This window comes from Papilio machaon, chromosome 2 (assembly GCF_912999745.1).
Source record: "Papilio machaon chromosome 2, ilPapMach1.1, whole genome shotgun sequence".
NCBI lineage: Eukaryota > Metazoa > Arthropoda > Insecta > Lepidoptera > Papilionidae > Papilio > Papilio machaon.
In genome coordinates, this window is record NC_059987.1 from 8,700,722 (window position 1) to 8,723,671 (window position 22,950).

At 33.6% G+C, this 22,950-nt stretch overlaps 1 protein-coding gene across 2 annotated transcripts in view; it reads left to right on the forward strand.

Annotated features, from left to right (window-relative positions):
• Nucleotides 1–22,950, forward strand: part of LOC106716899 (protein bunched, class 2/F/G isoform) — a 137,408-nt gene that overhangs the window by 60,438 nt on the left and 54,020 nt on the right. Inside the window, exon 2 of one of the 2 annotated variants that reach the window (XM_014510548.2) lies at nucleotides 6,303–6,437. The exons of the other annotated variant lie outside the window; for it this stretch is intronic. Within the exon in view, the coding sequence (XP_014366034.2) occupies nucleotides 6,303–6,437 (135 nt within the window). The remainder of the gene's footprint in view (nucleotides 1–6,302; nucleotides 6,438–22,950) is intronic. 2 annotated transcript variants of the gene reach the window in all.

Genomic DNA, 22,950 nt, shown 5'->3' on the forward strand with positions numbered 1-22,950 from the left:
ATCAGTTCGTTCTCTATTACAAACGCCTAGAAGGCCATGTAAATGCTATACAAAGTATGACTCTTCTTATCAATAACAGGTCAATAAGCTTCATTAAACATTGTTGTTTACTCCATAAATTATTATTAAATGGATGTCTGTATGCTTCATTATTTGCTTTGTTTTTTTCTAGATAAATATTGACTCGCATTCACTAGAACTTTTGAGAAGATATTGCTCGTTTTCGAAGAAGAGATAAATTTTTGCTCGGGTATATCCTAATTTGATGCTTTTTTCCCTATTTTATATCTCTTCACAGAATAAAGATGTGATTTCCAAATAGTTTATGTGGTTATTGAGTTATTCTTTGAGGAGTATTGAGGATGTCTTATATTATTGCGATCGGTATAATACACCAGTTTGCCGAGTGGTCAATCAAACAATTTTCTACATCTCTTGATTTTTTTTCCATCCAAAGGACGTCATTGTCTGATTAATATAAGTCTTGTTTTGTAATTAACACGGAACAAAGAATTTGTATCGGAAAATATGAGGCCAAGTAACTTGAAATAATTTCGTTTTGTTGTTTTGTAACAAAGATATACCGATTACAGTTTAAATGTCATATCCTTCAAGGAGTAAGGACCGAAACGAACGTGATTCCGGATCAAAAGGCGATTGTTCCGTACCATTTATCACCGGTCCACGGTCTACGGGCCAAACAAATGGTTTAAATGTTACCGACAAAGTAAAGTGTGATCTAAGTTGTAACGCATTAAGATAAATATTACATCGGCGTAACATTATCGCCATTATCGGTCTCCGCACGCGCCTCTAACGACCGTTTGTATGATTTACAACGTACTACTTTGAAGGGTACCTTTGTTGGCTTAACGGGGGCTGTTACATGATATAACATGATTACACAATCGGCCCGTTTGACGTTTGCTGAAGGTTATCTCGCACTGCACGTTTTTGCTGCACTGTTAAGATGATTGTACACTCGATTCCTCGTAATTATGATAATGATTATTGGCGTTTGTACCATTGTTATTAAAACAATACATATTGTTGTTCATTTATGCAGTAAAATGTGATACAAGAGGATTTTCAGGTTTTGACTACAAAGCTTTTTATATGTATCTACACTGCTTTACAAAAATATTAATAACTTTATCCTTTGACGAAAGTTTCCTTTTTATTTACAGCATGACGTCAGCTTAAGTTGACCAGTCTCAATGTACAAGTGTGTACTTGTAGGCTGTAGAACGTACTGTGGTATTTCACGTTCTCGATCTTTCCGATCGTATCGAAGGCGTACAATTTGCCACTTGAGATGTTGAAAGGTTCAACAGCTCTATTGATTTCGATGTGTTGTTGTTGAACACGTTTCGAGTATTCGATATGCATTTGTCTTTACTTTGTAACACATTTGCTTATTAATAAAATATTTTACTACTGTTTGTGAAGCGCATGTTACTATTTAGGATACTTCAAGGGATATACTTGTAGCTTGACTGCCAAGAGGGTAATTTTTTGACTTTATACGAGCTTACAGGCCTACAGGAGTTATCTGTCAGTAGTCAGTCAGACTTTTTGATTTTCAACAAATGTAGTGCTTATTTGTATTGCAATCTGTGATATTACTAATTCCAATTGAGAGTTACAATCAAGTAAACGATTGTCTGTCCTTAACTGAAATAATAGTAACATTTACGAATGTCCGAGACGCCATTATCGACGCGGCCGCTGGCGTACCGGTAGTTACCGTTAATGTGCAATTGAAAATGCAGCAACAGCATACATTGCAAATAGATACTGATGCAATAAAATAAACCGTGTCAGTAATAAGCATAAATGCTTCAGGTTTATGCTATCGGAATCCAAGAGTGACTTTGACTTTAACGACGGAACGATCAGCTTCACGATATTGTAGAGTTTTTATGTTTGCGAGTTTTATAGATTCACAAGTTAGTAACGTGTTTTTTTAATAATGGTTTTATTTTGTAAATATGAAATTCTTAAGTAATATATCGACGGCAGAAAGCGGAAATGTCGTATCTCAAAATATCTAGTTTTACACCAGAGCCAAAAAGCTATTTCAAAAAAATCACAACTCCTAAATTAATTAAGATAGGAAGTTGAACTTTGGAACGTATTTCTATCAATCTAAGCGTTATTTGATACCGTTAATTGGTATGTCCTAAAGTTACTAATCCATTGATTATTTTTTTACTAGTTACAGCAATTGATGTTAACTTATTTGGGCCAATTTTCGAGATACGACATTTCCGCTTTCTGCCGTCGATATTTCATAATAAAAAAAAATACATGATATCTTTTACTTTAAAAGAAGCATAATTCGATGGCTCCTACGAATAAGGGATAATGTGCAAATTGACAACTTTTCAGGAGAAGTTCTCAGAGTTTCTTCTACCATATAGGAAAATAGGCCACATAGGCCTATAGTTTAGTTATAAATCAGTAATTTGTTACTTTGGCCCATAAACATTGAAATATATTTAGAAGAAAGTAAATCCATTCATAAGAGATGAAAGAAAGGGAATGATTCTTAATGAATTGATTTTTGGAACGGAGATGGTTTTATATGTCAAGTGATGAGGATGTCCATGGGCGTCGATAATCGACCTAATGTTCCCGCCGCTCGTTTGCCCTCTCCTCGTACTAAAAAAATATTTTTTTTTTTACAAATATTTAACCTCACTGAGATTTTTATTTATAGATTGCATCGTTGTCGTATCAGTTTATAACAGATATAAAATGTTAGATCTACCATAAGGAAGATACTACATTAGCATAAAATGCCTTCGGTACCTACCTGATTGCATATCAATATCTTATCGCTTTATGTTTACATGTCCATATTAAAATCATCTGATCACATCATGTAGCAATATGTTCCTACTATTTGTTGCTAATTCGCTACAAATAACATAAATAACCAGTTGTATTGATATCTTGCCAAGTGTATTCATATTCTGAATTCCGTGACCAGACCGGTATTTTAAGATGTTAAATATTGAATTATTAAAGATGATGATTATTTTGGAAGACAGCCTAGAATTTGTGTCTGCGAATGTAATTAAATTTTGCGCACAAGAAGATTTATTTATGTTTTTTAAAAATTACGTTTACTATCAACGCAAATACATGTAAAATGAGTAATCTATCCAGATAAAATAGTTTAATACTATTATGAAATATATACTTTGAGTAAATTTCGTAGAACTTTTTCTTTCGTCGTCAACGTCAACGGACTTTTGTTTACTTTACGGTGATATCGCGTGTTAACCAGAACTCTACTGGAATGACTCAGTTTAATAAGAACGTCTCTATAAAGATGAAATGTTATATTTTAGACGCAATTAAATAAGGAATATATACAAGTTTTATATTGCATATCGTGACGTGGGCTACTTTTATTATTTAACAAATAAAACGCGTCGACGGTTCATATATTAATAATTATTTTGTAATTATAAATCGTATGATCGACTTTCCTAACCTTGGGACCGGCTGCGGTTTGTGACCTTGCCGACTCTGGAGCAAAATTAAAGTTTAGTTATAATTGCATGATGCAATAGTCAGGTGAGGTTAATCAAACATCATAATAATGAGAATGGGGTATAATAAACCTTCTGATCACTCAAAATCATTTGAGAATGACACTAAAATTTATTAGAATAGTTACAAAATTGTACGCTTTTGGAAGGAGGTACTTCACAATAGGATTATAACCGAAACAGTTTTGATCATATCCTTTATCAGGCTTTAACAACGAGAGAGACAAAACAAAGAGGTTTTAAGTGAAAGGAACGAATTAAAAACTTATAAAATCATGATGTAGTCAGATTAAAACATCGTTAAATGTTTATTTTCCATTTACAATGATAACCCGTTTTTTTTATTTGTCATCAAGTAAAAATTGTTTACTTATTCCTTTATATGAAAAACATTTATATGTTAACTTTATTTAATCGAAATTTTATTTCTGACTTTGATACCAAGATGGCAATAAAACGATCGTTTTATACATAAAGGGAATGTAAACATGACAATTTCAGATATAAAGTACTGTCCAAAGAAATTTAATTTATTTCTGTACTTTATGGCCATAAAATATTTGTACACAACCAAAGGAATGACGTAATCGCTTTATAAAGTACACAACTTACATTAGAGGAAAACGATCCTATTGAAGATATTGATTATAACATCATTATTCTTTAAACCAATGAGTCCCAAAATGGTCTAACCATTGGTTTCTAAGACAATAAACACTGTATAAAAATATTGTTAACTCTGTTTCGTCAAAGAGACCTAACCTCGGAGGTGTACGATACCTGGAATTCGATTCGAATCGATTTTAAAAGTAAAATTTTGAAAGGTGTCTACGAGAATAGTTTGGGAATCTCTGCTTACAACTATGATGTGAAAATAGCAGAATTTACGTAACTTGCCGCTTATTAATCCGATAACAAACTACCGGTGAATCAAAATGGCGCTTTAGTTATTACATGTCACGGAAACAATCAGCGAGTCTGCCAATAAGTCTGTTGACGCGTAACGAATTATAATTACGTTGATGTCATCCACTTTGGACCTCCTTCGTACGTAACCGCCACCGTCGACAACACATTGTACACATTGTACGATGCGTTGTCGACGGATGACGTCATTCTAGTTATTACCACCTCTTTAGTACCAGTTAGGTCATGAAAGGTCTCTAAGATGAGACGATTTGCGTCATTGATCCATAGATCAGTATAAACAAAGATAGGTGATAATTAATTATAACAAGAAGCAATCATGAACATTTTGTAAATGCGAATGTCGTTCTTATTTTCTAGTACAACTTCAGTGATAGAACTGTTTAAATAGATATTACAATAAATCGTAAATTTTACATGTTTTAATTGAATAGTTTAAAGAAAATGAGTTCAAATTTTCCGGTAATATTTTTTAACTAGGTACAATATGGTATTGTCCTTTGTTGCAATTATTTTTTTTTACGGTACTACACACTTCCGCATAAACTCAACCTCAAATTTGGCCTCACCACACTCTATATTCACGCCTTGTTTTAAAATTAATTGTTATTAAAATTAATTTGTCGCATACAAAATTATATTTAGAAATTATAACCTTCAGCGTTATAACAACATTGAAGTTGACCTGTTCTGTTTAACGACTTCCGTTGTTTTCACGAAGAATAGTGTTTTTAGTAAATGTTGTTTATAAACTCAACATTTCACATACACATAGAATTTTGTATGTGTTCTTTAATTTATTCTTGTATTTTAATTGGTAACTCACAATTAATTGAAGTTACAAAGTAAATGTATCTTCAGCTAAAATTATTGTTTACAATTAACATCTTTCATACTACAATTACCAAGTTATTTTAAAGAAAGATTCACGGTCAATGTGTAGAAAGATTGAGAGCAACTGGTATAGACTGGTCGTTAACCGACGCATTTCATTCACATGCTGGCTACGTTCCGCGCGGAGTATTCTCGTTCATTGACGTTATTCACTATAATTGCCAGATTTCCCCCACTTAAGATTGAATGACTGGATGCACACCAGTTTCCATGTACCTCTTTATTCTCCTAGACTTTTTGATTGACGTTTGAATGCTCATTATTGTCTTAACACTGAACTGCTCGAGAGACTAGAATTCAAGTCACCGTTCTTTGTACTGTTCATTATCCATGTGAAACGATTCCCAGCTCTTGATGGGATTGAAAGACAAAGATCTTGGTGCTACAATAATAGCACGTAACGTAACTTAATATGACATTTTTGTTAGGTTTTTGCATGATAGGTCTAATACTAAACAGATACGTAAAATATGCTTGCTTGCGTTTACCTCAATACAAATGACACCTCCATTGCCTTGCCACTAACTAAACATCACCGCTTATGTATCTCTTCACCCCGCTGAGAATGTTCTGCTTAGCTCGGCTGTTTACAACACAACTTTTTTAACAATGCAAGGCGGGATATTATATATTGAGTTCATTGTTTGATGTAGAACACTGAAGCATTGATGACTTCACTAAATATAGTCACAATAACTAAAGTAGTACGATAGCGTATCAATCCTAGTTCCATTTTAACGAACTAACTGCTCCAAAAACATCATTAGAGAAATGTGTTTTCATAGTTTAAATTTAAAGTTGTAGTTGACGTAGTTTGATGGTGTTTGGTGCGCTTGTGTACTTTGGAGCAGCTAGGTCAAGGTGACTGATTGTATCCGAGGCTACTAGGGCTGTGGTGACGTGGTGGTGTGTCTTCAGCATCAGCGGGCTGGCGCTGGCGCTCGGCGGCAGCGGGTCGGGCAGTCCTGCGTCGGCAACAGAGGCACGCGACAACACCGCCGCCTCGTCCCGCGCGCCCTCTCCGCCACCTTCTGACAGGCAACAGCACTCCAGGTAGAAAGCGCCACGCTAGGAACGTTTTGGCTTATGTGTCCATGGTTGTTTTTGTTCTGTAACGATACACGCTAGTTCTTGTACAACTTTTAAAAAAAAGTATATTGTCAGATAGTACTTTCAATTTTAAACTTTATACGACTTTATATAATTTTGTATGCGACAATTTAACTATATTCAAAAACTAGCGTGTTGTTTGTTTGGTGTTGGTGTTTCTTTGTTTTTTTTTCTAGTGGTTTTGGTTTTTCTTTAATATGTCAATAGGTCAACAGCCTTATGGAATATTTGGTGCATGCATAATTTATATCAGTTCATTGTTCTATATTTTTGGTGTAGGAATGTGATTGCCTTTTTTGTTTTTGCAAATTAGATTGTAGTGTTTATTCGTATTATAGTTAAAATAGGTATTCCTCGTGAAATTTGTGTACTTTTGTGTACTTTAAGGATAGATTACTCGCTTTAAATGGCAAACTACGAATGTAAGCGTTTGAAAATAATTAGTAAGACAAGACTAGAATTAAGTGTAATTAACGCCGTGGGTCCGTCCAATGTCAATGTCGCATGTCGTTGTGGAAAGGCGGACAAATGCCAAGAGCCTTAGATACTTTGAATAAATTGTAATTACTGCACTCAGCTACTATATATATGAGAGGTAATTTGTTTCACTTACGTAGTGTTCTTAAGTAGTGAATTGATGCTCGAATAAATGAGAGTCAGTCGCGGTATAAAATAGAAATCAATGAATGCGACTCTGAAAGAAATACTAAAAAAAAATTCCTGACCAGTGTCCGGTTGTTACATGAACTTCAACAGTGTTTAATATTAGGGCCATAGATTATTTTGCTACCAATAAAACTAATATAGATAGCGTAAAAACACACTATTTTTATTTTGTCCTCCTGGGTTAACCTTCCTGTGACCAGGAAATGTAATATACATAATGAAAGGCGTCGTTCAATAAGCTAGGGACTAGGATGGCGTAACTATGGTACGCGTGCCATAACAACACAATATTTTTACAGAATGTATTATCCAGTACGAAAAAATGTGAAGTAGGTATTAAAAGACGAGCGAACATGAGTTATCCCTACGCTGTGCAGTGTTCCCACTAATTATAAAGTCGAAATTATCTGATTGCACTTTTAAAATGTCATTAAACATTTCTTTACAAAAATGGCACCTTGAATGGTACCCAAGCTAGGACTTAGCATACGCTCATCAAGTTAAGCAGCGTTTTTTTTCAGCGAGTCAATTATGTCATCAGTATGCCTCTCCACACTTGTCCTAATCTCTCGTCACTCTGTCGCCATGATTTAGTTCAATGATGTCTAATTTTAGCTTGATTCGTACTTGCACTATTAAAGATCAGATATAACAAGTCAATACAAATTAAACTACTATTTTATTCTAGACTATCTTCAATCGAAACAGACATTTTACTTTTGCATTAAATGAACCCAAGGTTTATTTTCAATGAAATAAAAATTATTTCTTCTCGTTTCGAGACTTTGGCCGATAGGACATGTTTATGTAGGTCATTTTATTAAGGCGTTCCGTAGACATGGTCAGAAAATAAACGTTTATTTATCCAGTAGTGTGTATCCTTGTCACGAACTAACACAACATGATGAATTTAAATGAGACAGGTTTATCTGCTGTCGCTTGTTATTCTCTACTGCATAATATAGAAATGTCTACTATTAGATAACACCTAAAATTAAATTTTATGTAGCGGTATCAGATTACGTGCCTTTTTTAAACCTTGTGACTTATATTATATAGGTATTATGATGGAATTAATCTTTACTAACGTTTATTTTTAAAAATAAGAAGTAAATCTTACTTTTTACTTATATTAAATGCTAATTTTTGGATGTATGGATCAATGAATGTTTTTAAAAGGATTATTTGTATCTAGATTTTTAATAAATTTAAAATTTAATCACAGCGATCAGTTAAAGATTAATTATTATAGCCTTGAGTGCTAAAGTTTAATGATTTTATAAATGTAATGAACATTGCTCAAAATTTTAACTTTATGCAATAAACAAGTTAACCTCGGTTAAAAATAAACCTCTACTATGTAGTTTAAAGAAATAATAATGTTACTTGTTTAATTCACATCCCTTGTAAACAGTGCAGGCACTGAATTTACAGGCACTACTAGGCACTTTTAAAAGTTGTAATTTTAATAACAGTCTTATGTTTCATAGTAAAGTGAGCTTCAAAAGAAATGTTACATTTTTTTATGTGAAAATATACTTTTTACGTCAATATTTTTGGATTGAAAACATGAACTTACTGAAAGAAATTAGTGTTGCGAGATTTTTAAGAGTTTACTGCGTTATAACTTATAAATAGAATTTGCCGGCTATCAATAAAGTATGATGTTTCAAGTTTTTTTTACCTCGGGATTTTCGGCTGCGTCCGGTAGATGTCACTGCAAGGGTATGCGTGGTAAGGTGCGGCAATGCACTGACGCTTTAAACTTTTTTATGGCGTTGCATGTAATGAATTTTTAATAGCTGACAACGTATGTTTATAAATGTCTAACAGATAATACATAATGATGTGTCAGGCGACGTTTAAGTTACTTCTACAGTATTATTGCTAACAGTCCAACAGTCATACGTTAGACCTTTTTAATTGAACGATATAAATGTATTTAACTAAAAATAAATACATGAACCGCCTAAATAATTGGCATACAAAAAAATCATGCATATAGATTCATCGTCATTTATACAAATATCGGTTTAAGTTGGCTGAAGTGATGGTGGCAGGTTAACGCAAGTGAACTGGTGTCTGTTCGCGACGCATGTGCGGACCCAACCCCAGCCTGCACGCTCCACTTGTTACCCCATACTCTGTGCGGAAGTTGAGACAAATAATGCATGAATATGTCTATACGATGCCATTCAGTACACTATACCGACGAAGGGGGCCTATAGACAATGTCACACTGAATGGCAACAGCGACGCGACTATGTAATATATAGGTATGACACTCGAATCAACTATGTGCATATAAACATTGAACGACTGTTTACTGTTTTTGTACTTATATTACTTTTATGTAATCACTATATTCGGTATATTTTTATGTTGTTTGTATCTTGATTTTTCAAGATTTCAAAGATTCCGACCAAATGGCTAGGAAAATGATACAACATATGTATATGTTATACAAAAAATTGTAATAGCAATGATGTAATGATGTTCCGTTCCTCCTCTACTTGTACTTAAATATAATATGCTAAATGCAAATGTATGTAATTGAACAAGCCTTGGGTACATAAAAATCTATGTAACATTTCATACATTTGAAAAGTAATTGGCATTTGCGTTGTAATTTCTTTGGCTCGTTACTTTTAAATGAACCGTTATTTTTGCTTAGTAACGAAAGGCGGAGGAGTTCGATGGCCGGCGAAAGCCGCAATGTGCCGACCTCATAGATTCACTATTCGCGATTTATCATGTTACACTGAGCCTGTCAATCAATTGTGTTTAGAAAACTAGGATGACAAAGTTTCTTGTTTTTTGCGGATAGTCCGCATTGTTCAATTGTCACATAAACTGTAAATGTGGAGCCGAAAAGTTTCGATCAAATGTTGACAAAATATATACATTTTTTCCTATTGAAAATAGGCATCAAACTGTAACCATTGCGAGTACACCAGTGTGTTTGTACTTTTTCAAAATTTAAAACTATGCATACGATTAATTTTAAAAGTGAGCTCTGCTAGGTTCAGACAGTTGTCCCATGGTCCTATTGTTGATTAAAGTTTAATTTTGTGGTCACCGTGTAGCTGTCATAAAAGTTAGAGCAGTAACAGAAATGCTGAACAGTGCGGATTGTTAAACCACTTGTACGGCAAACGTAATTGTTCCGTTCCTTAAAAGAAAACCCGTAAGCGGTGTATTGCGATATTTCAGTAGTCACGTCGGATTCTGATCACGACTCCGGCATAAAGTGTAGAGACAAGGAGAAAGGAAAACAGTGCTAATCACATGGTATTTGGATCTAGTATTAAAGCTCCTGCAAGGCTTCTATTTTTTCCTCTACTCTATAAAATATATGAACGTCAAGTTTTCCTCCCACTTAGCAACAATTAAAGTTTTTCAAATGACATTGAAACCTGTCTGAAGAGCTCGTAATATGATCCTCGAGATTCTTCCATGCACCCAACCGTGCAAGGACTCATTCTTATTTACGAGATAATTGTCACAAAGAACATAAGCACTCTACGAGCGCAATAAGGTTCAGATCACCTTGAACCGGACCTGATGTTCTGGAGAAATCTTGGCAACGTATGCGGTTACCTTTCATTGTTCCACAGCGTCATTGTAGAGTTTCCATATAATTTAATGCCGTTATAAATTGCGTATTCAATATCAAAATTACCTTAAGTGCTGTTGATTATTAGACCTTGTACTGTTCTCATAGAGGCATTATCTAGCTTATTATTTAAATTAGATTATTGTATTTAAAAAATAAGAATAATACGAACATAAACAATGATCAAGTTGTAAATTAATTTAGAAGTTTCTAGATGATGTGTTCAGTATTAAAGATTAACGACATAGGATGACTAGAAGCAAGAATTGTATGGAAACAAAATAAAGTCATAGAATAACCGTCGAGTAACTTCGGAAAATTGCAATGAGCAATACTTAAAAAAGGTGTTAATGAGTATTCACGTGACATATTTCTTATTAGTTTTAAATCTATACAAATATAATAAAGCGTAACACACACTTCTTTATAACACAGGGTCATAGCAATTACGGCATATTTTTTAACAATTCTATTAGAATGTGAAGCTCTATACTTCCGACACGCTAAACACGACACGCTTAATCTTAGAGGGTGAGCAAAATTTATCTGTTATGCGAGAAAGGGACAAAAATTGCAAGCCAATAACAACAAAGATGGCAAGAATTTTGACATTTGCATTAGAAAGTTTTACCCAATGTAAATAATAAAACAAAGTTTTTCTGTGAAACAAAAATGAATGGAATTTGATGTAGCACGGGAACAGCTAGTACTTGAATAAAATTAAACAGCTTTTACTTATCTCTGGTGACATACAAACCCTGTTACATTTTAAGAGTGCCGTTTTCACTTATTTATTGTCATTACTCGGTTTAATTTCGATCATTTTTTTCAATTCTTTCATTAGAGTTTTACTTTTTAAATAATAACTTTTACGGTCAGATGCTTGTTATTTACGGTTCAATGAATACATTTTAGATTAATTGAAGAAGGTGTAAGTACAACAAATACTTTGGGAAAATGTTATTATTTTATCAAAATGGATTTCTTCTTTTTTGGTTTATAAACAAAATTATATTCGTTTATTTTATACTTAATAATTTAAAATAATTTAAAAACTAAGTCAGGCAGGCGGCCGTAAAAAATGACCCAATACATTAAAGTTTAAACTTTGCGCGCCGACCACACTTGTGTGGGATATGGCCAGGGAGTTGATGATGATGAAAAAACTAGTCATTTAAATGAGTCATAAAAACTGTGAAAGTATAAAGTTTTTGTGTGGCCACAAAATGGGACCAAACGACATTATACTGTTTTCATTTACTTTTACAAATTAGTTGATTTATTTTTATTATATTACATTATATGATTTAGATAATTTGAAATTCTATTTTTTTAGCCAATACTAACTTTTTAAAATAATGCGAATAAACATGTGGTGTGTCGCAGACGAGTGTGATAGTAGGCCATTCGGTATGTCGTAATTTGACGCTTGCACTCCTGAGACAAGTTCTAAAGAGGAACGAGATATTTTACGTAAGTTGCGGTCATTAGATAAAGTGCTAACGTTTTAATTTGATAGATAATTAGAGCTGTGGACATTTCGACCTCGTTTGTAATTTATAGGACACTAGTATAGTTTATTTGATTAATCCAAATTAACCTTAAATATTTGATGAAAGCAGATTTATTTTTCGACTTCTCAGTCGATATTCAAACTAAAGATCGATGTAAAATTGCCACAAATACTAAATAGAATATTGTACGTTTGAAATCAACTCGTACGTGGACATTTGATGAATTAAAACCGACAGTATTAAATGCGCTTTTGTTGCTTAGGTAATTAACTCCTAAGTGACATTGACCCCTGCCACAAATAGACTTGTACACACCTCTAATGAGACATTGTGTCTTCCCACGACGTTGACACCGAGCCCTCGTCAGCGTCATGCGAAGGTTATTACAATTTGTCATATGGGACCATGATTCTGCATAAATATGTAGGTACACATAACAAGTAATTCACACACGTCAAACCACAGAAACCAAATGAGACAATACAAATTCTTATGTGATCATATTTTTTCAAATAACAAAAAGTTTTTGTAACGTAAAAAGTGGTTAATTAATTACTTAAGCGCGATTATTAATTACTTCTGAAATTCGTGTATTGTAAAGTACCAAAGTTTATCACACATTCACGAATTATATACAGAGATACTTTTTACCCTTAGGCATTAGAACAGATTTGTGTAATTTTTTTCTTTGTTTTTAAGATTGTACTTTCAATGCCATTTCGTTCTCTCAGATCTTCGATACAGGGAAATAATATAGTTACTCGTGACTACGCGATGAAGATGCATCTTACAACTCATTCAAGTCACGTTTACAATGAATTCTGTTAGGCCATTGGCTGAATTATCGCGTACAAACTTCGACGCGTACCGTTACTTCTATCAGGAGTTTTGTATTGAATCCGCGGACCTCACTTTCTGTAACGGTCCGAGCTTCCATGGTAAAGTTACACAGTTAAAGGCTACAATCACGGAGGAAGCATGTCTGATTGCTTGCTATCTTAGAAGCAGATCTAAAAACTCATTACGGCCACTTGACATACGTCCCTTTTCGAATTAATTCTGTAATAAAAATTACGATAGTCATTGGAGTTATACGCTATTATTATTCATTTGGACTTGAAGTTAAATTTATATTAGTCTTAAAAAGTGAACGAAGTAAATTACTATGTAAAATCACATAAAGTGTACCTAATGGCTTATTTGATCTCTGTGTCGTATTACGTCTTTCCTTGCAACCCACGTCTCATTGTGTAGGTATACTCGGTCACGCTTGACACTAAGGTGATCTTCTATTCTAATTTTAGCAAATTGAATTTAACACACGAATGTCACAACTAGCAAGTTTTGAAAATAACAAGTCACCGGGTCTTATACTTAGTGTTAGAAATCGTTTTATGTTACATTTGTTTTATTTGGTCCACCCTTATTTTTAGCGTTTTAATAAAATCAACGAGAAACGATTTTTGTATTAAATAATGTGAATTTTACTATGGGTAATTTAGAATGTTACATTTAAAGATACAATTCGATGTACGTAACCAGAAGTAATGTGAAATATATTAAACATAATGCTCAATGAGTATCGAGAATAGACTGAGAAGTGATTATATTACGTGGTCTGGCGCATGGGAAGCAACGTGTCTTGATGTCATCTTGTGTTACCACCGGTATGCGTTGCCCTCTGTTGCATAAGTCAGAGTAATATATCTAACTTGTTATATCGAGCGATAAATTAATACAGAACAATACAAAGTCTTTGAAAACAATGTTGTAATATTTGTTCAAGATTAGATTTTCTACTGGCCTGATAACATAATAGGATGTGTTTGTACCTAATGTCGAAAGGAGTTTCTCTTGTAAAATTTCAACGAAGAGCTTTATTCGATAACTATTGTAAACAAATTATTTATACATACATTATTCTGTTTGCATTTAAGTCGTTGTTCGCGAAAACAATGGTTTGGCTGATGAATGATAAATACTTCAACCTATCGATGTAATTGGCGATAAGCTTACGAATTGATGTTTATAGTTGGTATCTTAGTATATATTCTATAATTTTTTTTGTGTATTTTATTACAGTCAAATAGGAATATTTAGGCAAATTATCTGTAACCTAAGATCATGTAAAATATGTACAATAAACGTGGGTTTCTGAGACTAAAATCGCAAGTTTGTCAAAGATTTTCGTCTCAGAAATCAACGGTAATTCTGGCTGCTCTATAATATATATTTATTTTAATTTTGTTATAGTGGTCTCTATATTGCACAATGTAACAGAAGAAAATCTACAGCCGCAAAGAAAGCTTGCTTTTGCATTGCTACTTGCAAAAATAATGACTTTCGTGCGATGCTTTATTTGTTTAAATTTATTTGTTTCAAAGGCCTATTATTACATACTGGGATGTTAAGCGCAGTGAGTTTTGTATTACAAAACTTTGGGTCCATTCACGTGGTTATGGTGGTGGTATCACTTACCATCAGGTCAGTAACCAATTGGAGTGGAATAAAAAAATCAACATACTATACTCGGTAACACAAAATGTTTTTACTTGGAAAGATTAGTTCATTGCTCGATTATGATTTTAAATGTTAAAATTTTGCATTTTAGCATGTGTAAATACACTTTATATTTCAATAGAATTGTGAAATGTAATTTCAGTCCTAATTAATATGTTTTCGCTGTAATTTTCTGTTTAAAAATTAATATATATTTTTTTCTTTTTCAGGTAAGGCAATGTCTTCTAAGCAGATGACATCTTTCGTACGGATGAGGTATGATGTCCTAGAGTAATCCATCAAAATATCTCCATCGTTCTTCTTGACAGACGCGAAAGGTCGCAGCGGGCGACGTAACAAATTCGAGCCACGGTGGAACAATTGTTATCACGGACGACGCCGACACCGGTTCTCATCCGTACACGTTTGTTTGACTGCGCTTTAAATACATGAACCTGCCCTCGGTGCGTCGGACAAACAGCCGGTCGTCCACCCCGGCGATGGTTACTTAATGCTCATCGAATTAGTCACGGGCCACACCAAATATTTGACTTGCGATCGTCATATTTGTCCGTATGTTTTAGTTGTAAACGTCAACTTGATAACTTTATCAAATATTTGCTTTACATAAAATTAGTCACCGTACCCACGCAAAAATGTTGCATCATTTTATCGAATTTAATAAGTTTTATGAAGTCATGTCTCATATTCTGATATCTTGGTACATGTTTTTGGTAATAACACGTTCAGTACATCATTCTTGGGCCGTACATGCTGGTACATCTTAATGATGTCGACAGTGTGGAGGGAAGTAGGTCTATGGAATATCAATAAGGCGATCGAATTGACTTTCAGATCTGAAATAGCATGTTTACGCGGAGCGCGGGCGCCGTGCCAACGGTCAACTCGCATCTTACTGTGTTGCTTTGGCAAATCATTTTTACCACTTTGTCTGACTATTCTAAACACCGGTTATTTCCGTCTATTTAATATTTTTATCAAATTACTGAATCGATTTTTGCGCCATAATAAATCTAAGGAAAAGATGGACCGTTAGGCGTACCTAAAGACTACATTTTTACAAGTCTTTTATCGATTTTTGTTTTCTCAAAACTTGTAGAAATTATTTGAATTTCAATTAATCAATTTTAATTGAGTTTAACGGGTGCAATCTTACTTATGGTTCTTAACAGTTATTTCTAACAACATGGTTATATCTATTATATATTCCATTAGCGCGTAATTAGCGAGTGTTAACATTTAAACATAGTAATAAAAACGAAGATAAGTAACTTTAATAACACTTCAATTGTAAATATATTATACTAGCTTTTACCCGCGACTCCGTCCGCGCGGAATAAAAAAAAAATTGAAAACGGGGTAAAACTTATCCTATGTCCTTTTCCTGGTTCTAAGCTAACTGCCCACCAATTTGCAGTCAAATCGATTCAGCCGTTCTTGAGTTATAAATGGTGTAACTAACACGACTTTCTTTTATATATATAGATGACACTCGTCAATAACAAGAGAGTTGTGACTTGTGGTCGTACATTAATGGTCATTTTCATGAGTATGCTAATGACGCTAGAGTATAATTGACTATTGTAATGTTATCGGCCGCATGCGGCACATCTGACCGCCGTAACATAGATCTTCAGATGTGATAACGTAATAATGCGCTGTTGTGAATCAGTTGTTGTTTCTTTGATCGTGCCCCGAATGCCCCTTACTCTGTTGCTATTCAATTAGTTACGCGGCGCGTGCCTCGAATGTGTAAAGGAATTACTATTTGCTGTATGATAGATTTCTCCTGTCGATTTCTGATAATAATCAGTCAGTTAAGTTCAAATATCAATTCAAATTTTTGCACAATTCTTTTAATTCGTTTTTCATGTGTTTTTCACTATCGTCATTTGTTACAAAACTATATATGAAATTAAAACTGATTGCGCTTGCAACTTTCCATAAGATATCTGTTTCCTATGTAATTTATTAATAAGGGTTAAATAAATAACCAATCATATGTTTTGCAGTTAGTAGAATATAATACGTTGTTTGGCCATAGATAACCTGGGTAATTGGTAAAGAGGTCACACGTCTCATTCGATAAGCCGTCTCTAGCGTGGCAGCCATCTTTGTGAAACCAGTTTATCTTTATTTTTTATCTACGTATGTTTACATAGCACAGCTGTATTCCGTACGCCAAGATAACATATGTTTGGCAACACACGAACTGATTAAAATTCATCAATTTAAATTATAAAAAAACACACCAAAACACGCTTATCGTTTTATACCTACTTACAATATTAAACAAACTTTTGGCATAATTTAAGCATAAGTAATAATAATCATTTCGATAAAGAATGTTACGAATCGAATGTTTTTTTACATTCAGCCAGTTATGACGGAGATAAATATAATTCCACCATTATCATTTCCGCATCTTCAAATCAGGAAGCAGGGCTCATAATGACAAACTAAGGTAACTTTACGCACGGATACTTTTTAATATAAAAATTATATTTAACCTAGCAACTGGAGATATCTTTGCCATTTAATGTAAAAAAAAATTTGCATCAATGGGAACGCCGGACCCAAAAGAACAACAAACCTATCGTGGAATGTAACACATAAAACACGTCATACTTCATCTCCATAAAATCTGCGGTATATCAATACGTGTTCACAATTTTAGTCCACAAGTGAATTTTTGCATGTTTTTTCCAAATCATTATCAACAAAATCAGAAAACGCTAGCAAATAATTGGTACATTATTTTGACAATAGAGACTGATGATTTTTAAATCTGAACAACAGATTAATATGCCAGGTACCTTCCCCGATTATATCTCAAACCTTTTACGGCAATCGGGCTACAACCGGTTTACAAGCGAGTGAACAACAAAGGCGAATAAGACGCGCCTTGAATCTAAATTACACTTGTATAATAGTTTTTTTTAGAATGTCTTTTTCAAATGTTTAAAGCTTGTTTTCAATAATACAAAACAAGGTCAACATTTATTTGTACATATACATATTTATTTTTTGTGGCTTACGTTTGTAATGATAACATTTTTTGCCATTTGTGCGTAAATATTGGAGCTAATTAAGATATCTGAGTTGTGATTACGCAACCTGCGATGCTCATACAATTAACAAGAACACTGATAATAATATTCCGATTGAATTAAAGTAATTTAAAGTAAGCAATATTGGAGTTTTAAATCAAAAACTTATATAAAAAAAAAAAGTTTTAAATCATAGTTACCATAGCTATCACTTTATGTGAACCTTGACGATGGAACTCAGATAAATGAATATCAAAACATAAGTGGGACATAGTTTGTACCTGTACCCTAGTGAAGAAAACAATGTTATCATGGGTATTCTTTACAAATCTGAAGGTAAGCGCATCTGTAAGCTGCTCTCTAATCGCAGATGGTTGTGTAGGTAGCCTTGTAAACGTTACCGTAGATAGTCTTTTACCGTTTCCACATCCAAAAGATTGGAAAGAAAGAAAGAAAGAAAAGAAAAAAAGAGATCTATGAGTAATTTCTTCAGCACCCATAATAACAATTCCGTAATTATGGAGCATACTAAATTAGTTTGGTAAGTAATTTAACTTTCCAAACTGAACCGCAGCATACTTAGAACTCTAATAAGATTTCTTCATACATTCCATACGCCTTATTAAGCCCGGCTCCGGCTTAGAGGTCAGTCAGGGCGTATACAATCTGAAGAAAGCCGATCACGCAGCTATCAGCGTTATTAACGCTCAACTAGCTGCCCTCAGGTCCCAGGTCAATTCACACGTGTCACTTTGACGTCAACCAATAATGATCCTAAGATAACTTTCTAATTGTACCTTTTACGTCTGACAGATGTAATTCTTATGCTACCATATTTCATTAGTCGTTACAATGCCATCAAATCATTGAAAAAATCTATGTATCATCTATGTATTTATTCCATCCTCTAGCAAACAATAACATCCTAAAATACCGATAAACTAATAAATAAACCGAATGTATCGCAAGTAAATAAAACCTAAATTCATACACAATCCATTATTACCGCATTAATGATATTAAATAGAACGTGCTGGTAACATATTTAGTACAAGGACTGTAAGATGCACAGTGGCCCCAAAAGTGTTGTTTGCACGGCCAATAGGGTTAAACTCGCTAACAGTTTTGTTTGTTACAACGCGCATTCTTCTTGCGTAATGCTGTTACTACGTTTTACCATGTTATGATATCCTGTACCATTTTGGCAGTGTTTCCATTATGCCAATTGGCTTATTAATTTTTTGTCTCATATAATGTTGCTTACGATAACTTGGGGTCACAGGTTCAGATCTTAAAGCAAAACAATTTTAACTATAAATTAATTGGTCGTTATGGTTTACCCTTTCGGAGAATTTAAGGTTTGTGTAATTCTTTTCAATTTCTTTACGTCTTTGCAGTCTCCCTTACCTACTTCCTAGCTTTTATCCCGAATAGTGGTGAGTTAAGCTTCTCTATTAGTCTCGTCTATCTGTGTTTTCGAGATCTTCGTTGCTGTATGTGTTAATTTCTTGACAAAGTAAATTTTTAACACCAGAATATCTTTTATTAAATACATTTTATCTTAAAACATCAAAGTAGTATGTGACTGTTACTTAGAAATTAAACAATATTCGTCAATAAAGTAACTCATCTCTTTAAGACGATTTGCTGGATTATAGCGCTGTTTACATATGCGATTGTGAAATAAATTCAAAGCTGTTTTTATAAGCTATAAAAACATCCAGATGTGGCGATTTACATAAGCACTCTAAAAACGACAACCGTAGGTTGATGTCATTCTCTTGTACCAGTTTACATTAATATTTGTGTTGATTTTGTCCCAGATTTTGATCGTTTAAATGTAAAAATAATACGATTTTGTTCTGCATCGATCAGATACAGACTGAGGTTATATTTGTATTTGCAAAGATTTTTTCATTAAAATTAGATATTGTTGAAAAAATTCAACTGAAATAAAAATGTTTCAGAAACAATTTCTATTTATCTTAACTCCTAAAACTCCTTCGCCCACGGACTAAATTTCTATTTATTATTACTTTGTTTTAGCATTATTATGATATATTTTTTTCATAAATGTAAACTTATCGGTTTGGCTCAGTGACTGTTTCGTTTGCCCAGCCTACGACCTCCGGTGATGTCACTGAATGTGACGTCACAGGTCAAACCGATGTCACTGGTTTATTTTTGTCTTTGAATCATTTTGCTGCAATGTCGACGATCCATTATTAAATTCTCAAAAGAGTACATAGACAGGCATGAAACATCGGTATCGAAGTCTTTTAAGGTTTTTTATTTATTTTTCTTATTTAAAAGTACTGTTTATTGACAGTATTATTGAATTTAACATAAAAACTTATGTCAAAATCAGCTAGTAAAAGTTAATTTTAAAATGTTCAAAAATTTTATTGTATCGTATCATTTTAAATATCAAGTCGAGCATTAATTTACTTCATACGGCCGTCCAATCACAAGTCTGTAAAATCCTGTCCAATTACGTCACAAGCAGCTTATTTTCAAAATGGCGACTGGTACAGTCACGCCACCGGCTGATGTCATCTTCGCCGTCATCGTTTGTATTTTACGAACAAGCATCGTCGAATCTCGAATACAGTTTCCTTATTTGCATGTTTATTGGCTAGTATTTTAGGTTTCTGCTGTCCGCTTTGGATATTTTTATTCGTACTTTCTCTCATTAATTTCCGCAGGTTGTCAGTGGAGCGTTTCTAAGTTGGTGGCTTATGACACAGCTGATTAGCATTCGGTGCCGGACTGTCTAGTCTGTTTTAAGTTCGAAGCGATAGCGATATCAAACAATTTCACTGAAATGTAAATTAACGTATTATTGTTGCCAGCTATCTTTTAAGGAGGACAGTCACACAGATTTGGTGAGTTAATGATAATCTTGATCTTACCTAAACGTGTCAAAGCACTAAAAACAACAACAATTACGTAACATCGTTACGCCGATAAATTTTACACGATAAACAAGACCCAATTTTTCTAGGTGTGCTAAAAGATGGCGCTACTTGCTACTATTGTTGCTACTCATACTTTAGGTTTTTACAAATTCTTTAGGTTTCTACAATTTTATAAATTGCTGTTTAGAGAAAAAAAAGTATGTCGTTGCTTAGTGCTGCAAAATATTTGCATTAGAAAATGCTACATTTTACAACTATGGCGACAACATTAACGTTTTTGCAACAAGTTTAATCTATTTATGTCTATTTTACATTGTATAATTTAAATCTATAGTACTCTACAAGCTCAGATTCAGCTACGATTTAAAAAAAGAACTGGTTGTAAGCCAAATTATATCCATTTATAATTCAATGTTGATTACATTCTACGTTCCTTTATCGACGAGGTTTTTATTTTTAAGTGTTATAATTTATTATCTTGTCTACTTATCTATCCGGTATCGGTATCGTACACCATTTTGTTTTATAGAAAATATTTAAAACCATAATGTTACTTCTCAGTTTTAAATCTTTAGAACATGTAGTATGTAGTAACTTGAATGTATTGCTTATTTAAATTGTAATTAGCGTTAGTATATATTATATATACTGCTGTTATTGCTAAATATATATTATGTAAATAATATAATAATTAAAAATAACAGCCTTACGAAAACTATGCAAATTAAAACATTAGGTGCCTAGAAGCTACAAAAAGTTGTTTTTCTCTCACACAGCCACTGTCACGCTTCGCTACGTGTATTAGCGCTATCCCGCTCGCACGCTGCTATAAATAATGTGTCTGTCTCTGTTCGACGACAGCGGCGACAAGCCGTCTGGAGTATCTCAGAAGCAACTGCGTAACAAAAGAAACTCAAAGTTGTAAGGAACTAGGTTCTTTTTTGTTAATATAATATTGTTCGTAGTACTCCCCTAACTGTCGGGCCTTGTTCACCCGTTACCTGGAAGACCTTGAAATAGACTACTGAGGTAAAATAAATCTTTTACCTTTTTAATTTATTTACTGTAATTTATAATCTGTCAAACTGGTATTCAGTCAAGGGTATTTAGACTTTATAACTCTTTATACCTGTTTTCTGTTTCATGGATTAATTGTTTTATGAACGTTACGTACGACTATAAGGCATACTAAAAATAAAATATGTATACTTCTTCGAAACATTTTTTTAATATCTGTAATTAAGTAAAAATTTATGAAGAATGATTTTTAATTTTTCCTTATTCTAGCATAAGTCGTTCTGTTTAATATTACAATCAGAGAATAGTCAAATTTCTGTTTGTAGTAATAACAGAGTTTTGAATTTTTTGAAATATGCAATGAGATCGAAGAAATTGGAATTTTTCTTTATTTTACTGTTTCATTTATCAAATTGATTAATATGCAAACATTACAAGAAATTGTCAATGTCACTGTCACATTGTTTGAAGCCAAAAGAAACATAAATTTATTTCAGTCGCTGCCACCTGGCAGAGTCTCAAGGAACAGTTTAATGTAGTTACCGTTATGCCTTTTTGGAATCTCATGAACACTACTTACGTTAAAACAATTGTTCACACGGTATAGTGTTTTCCAATGTTTAAGACGGCTCGCAATTTCTCACAAGACGCAGTTCGGAACACAATTTTAGATATCGGCTGGATGTGGGATCTTTTCTTCACCCTCAAGTGGCACCGCACCGTGGTGCGCTCACAGCTAACCACAAGCGACCATAAAGTTTGAATCTGGTAATGTAATGAAACGTTGTCGGTGCAGTGAGACGTGCCAGGAAAGCCATTAGCATCTCATTTGAGACAGCGCAGCACCAACACAACACACGACGTCGGAAAGACGAACTCGATGGACGCAAAATTTGCCTGTATGCCATTACTGATTCGCCACGTAACGTAAACCACGACCGAAATAACAATGATGATGAAACTACATCTGGGCATAGATATTATTCTCGTTCGCTTCTCGTCTAGTTGTAGTTTTTTTAAGTACTTGTTGGGAAAGCTAATTTGTGCTAAGAAGGAAACAAATGAAGCAAATCAAACTTATGTACAATATTTCCGCTTTCAAATCTATGAAGCCAGTCGGTTTCCTTCAATTTTAATTGAAAATCGTGTAAAACC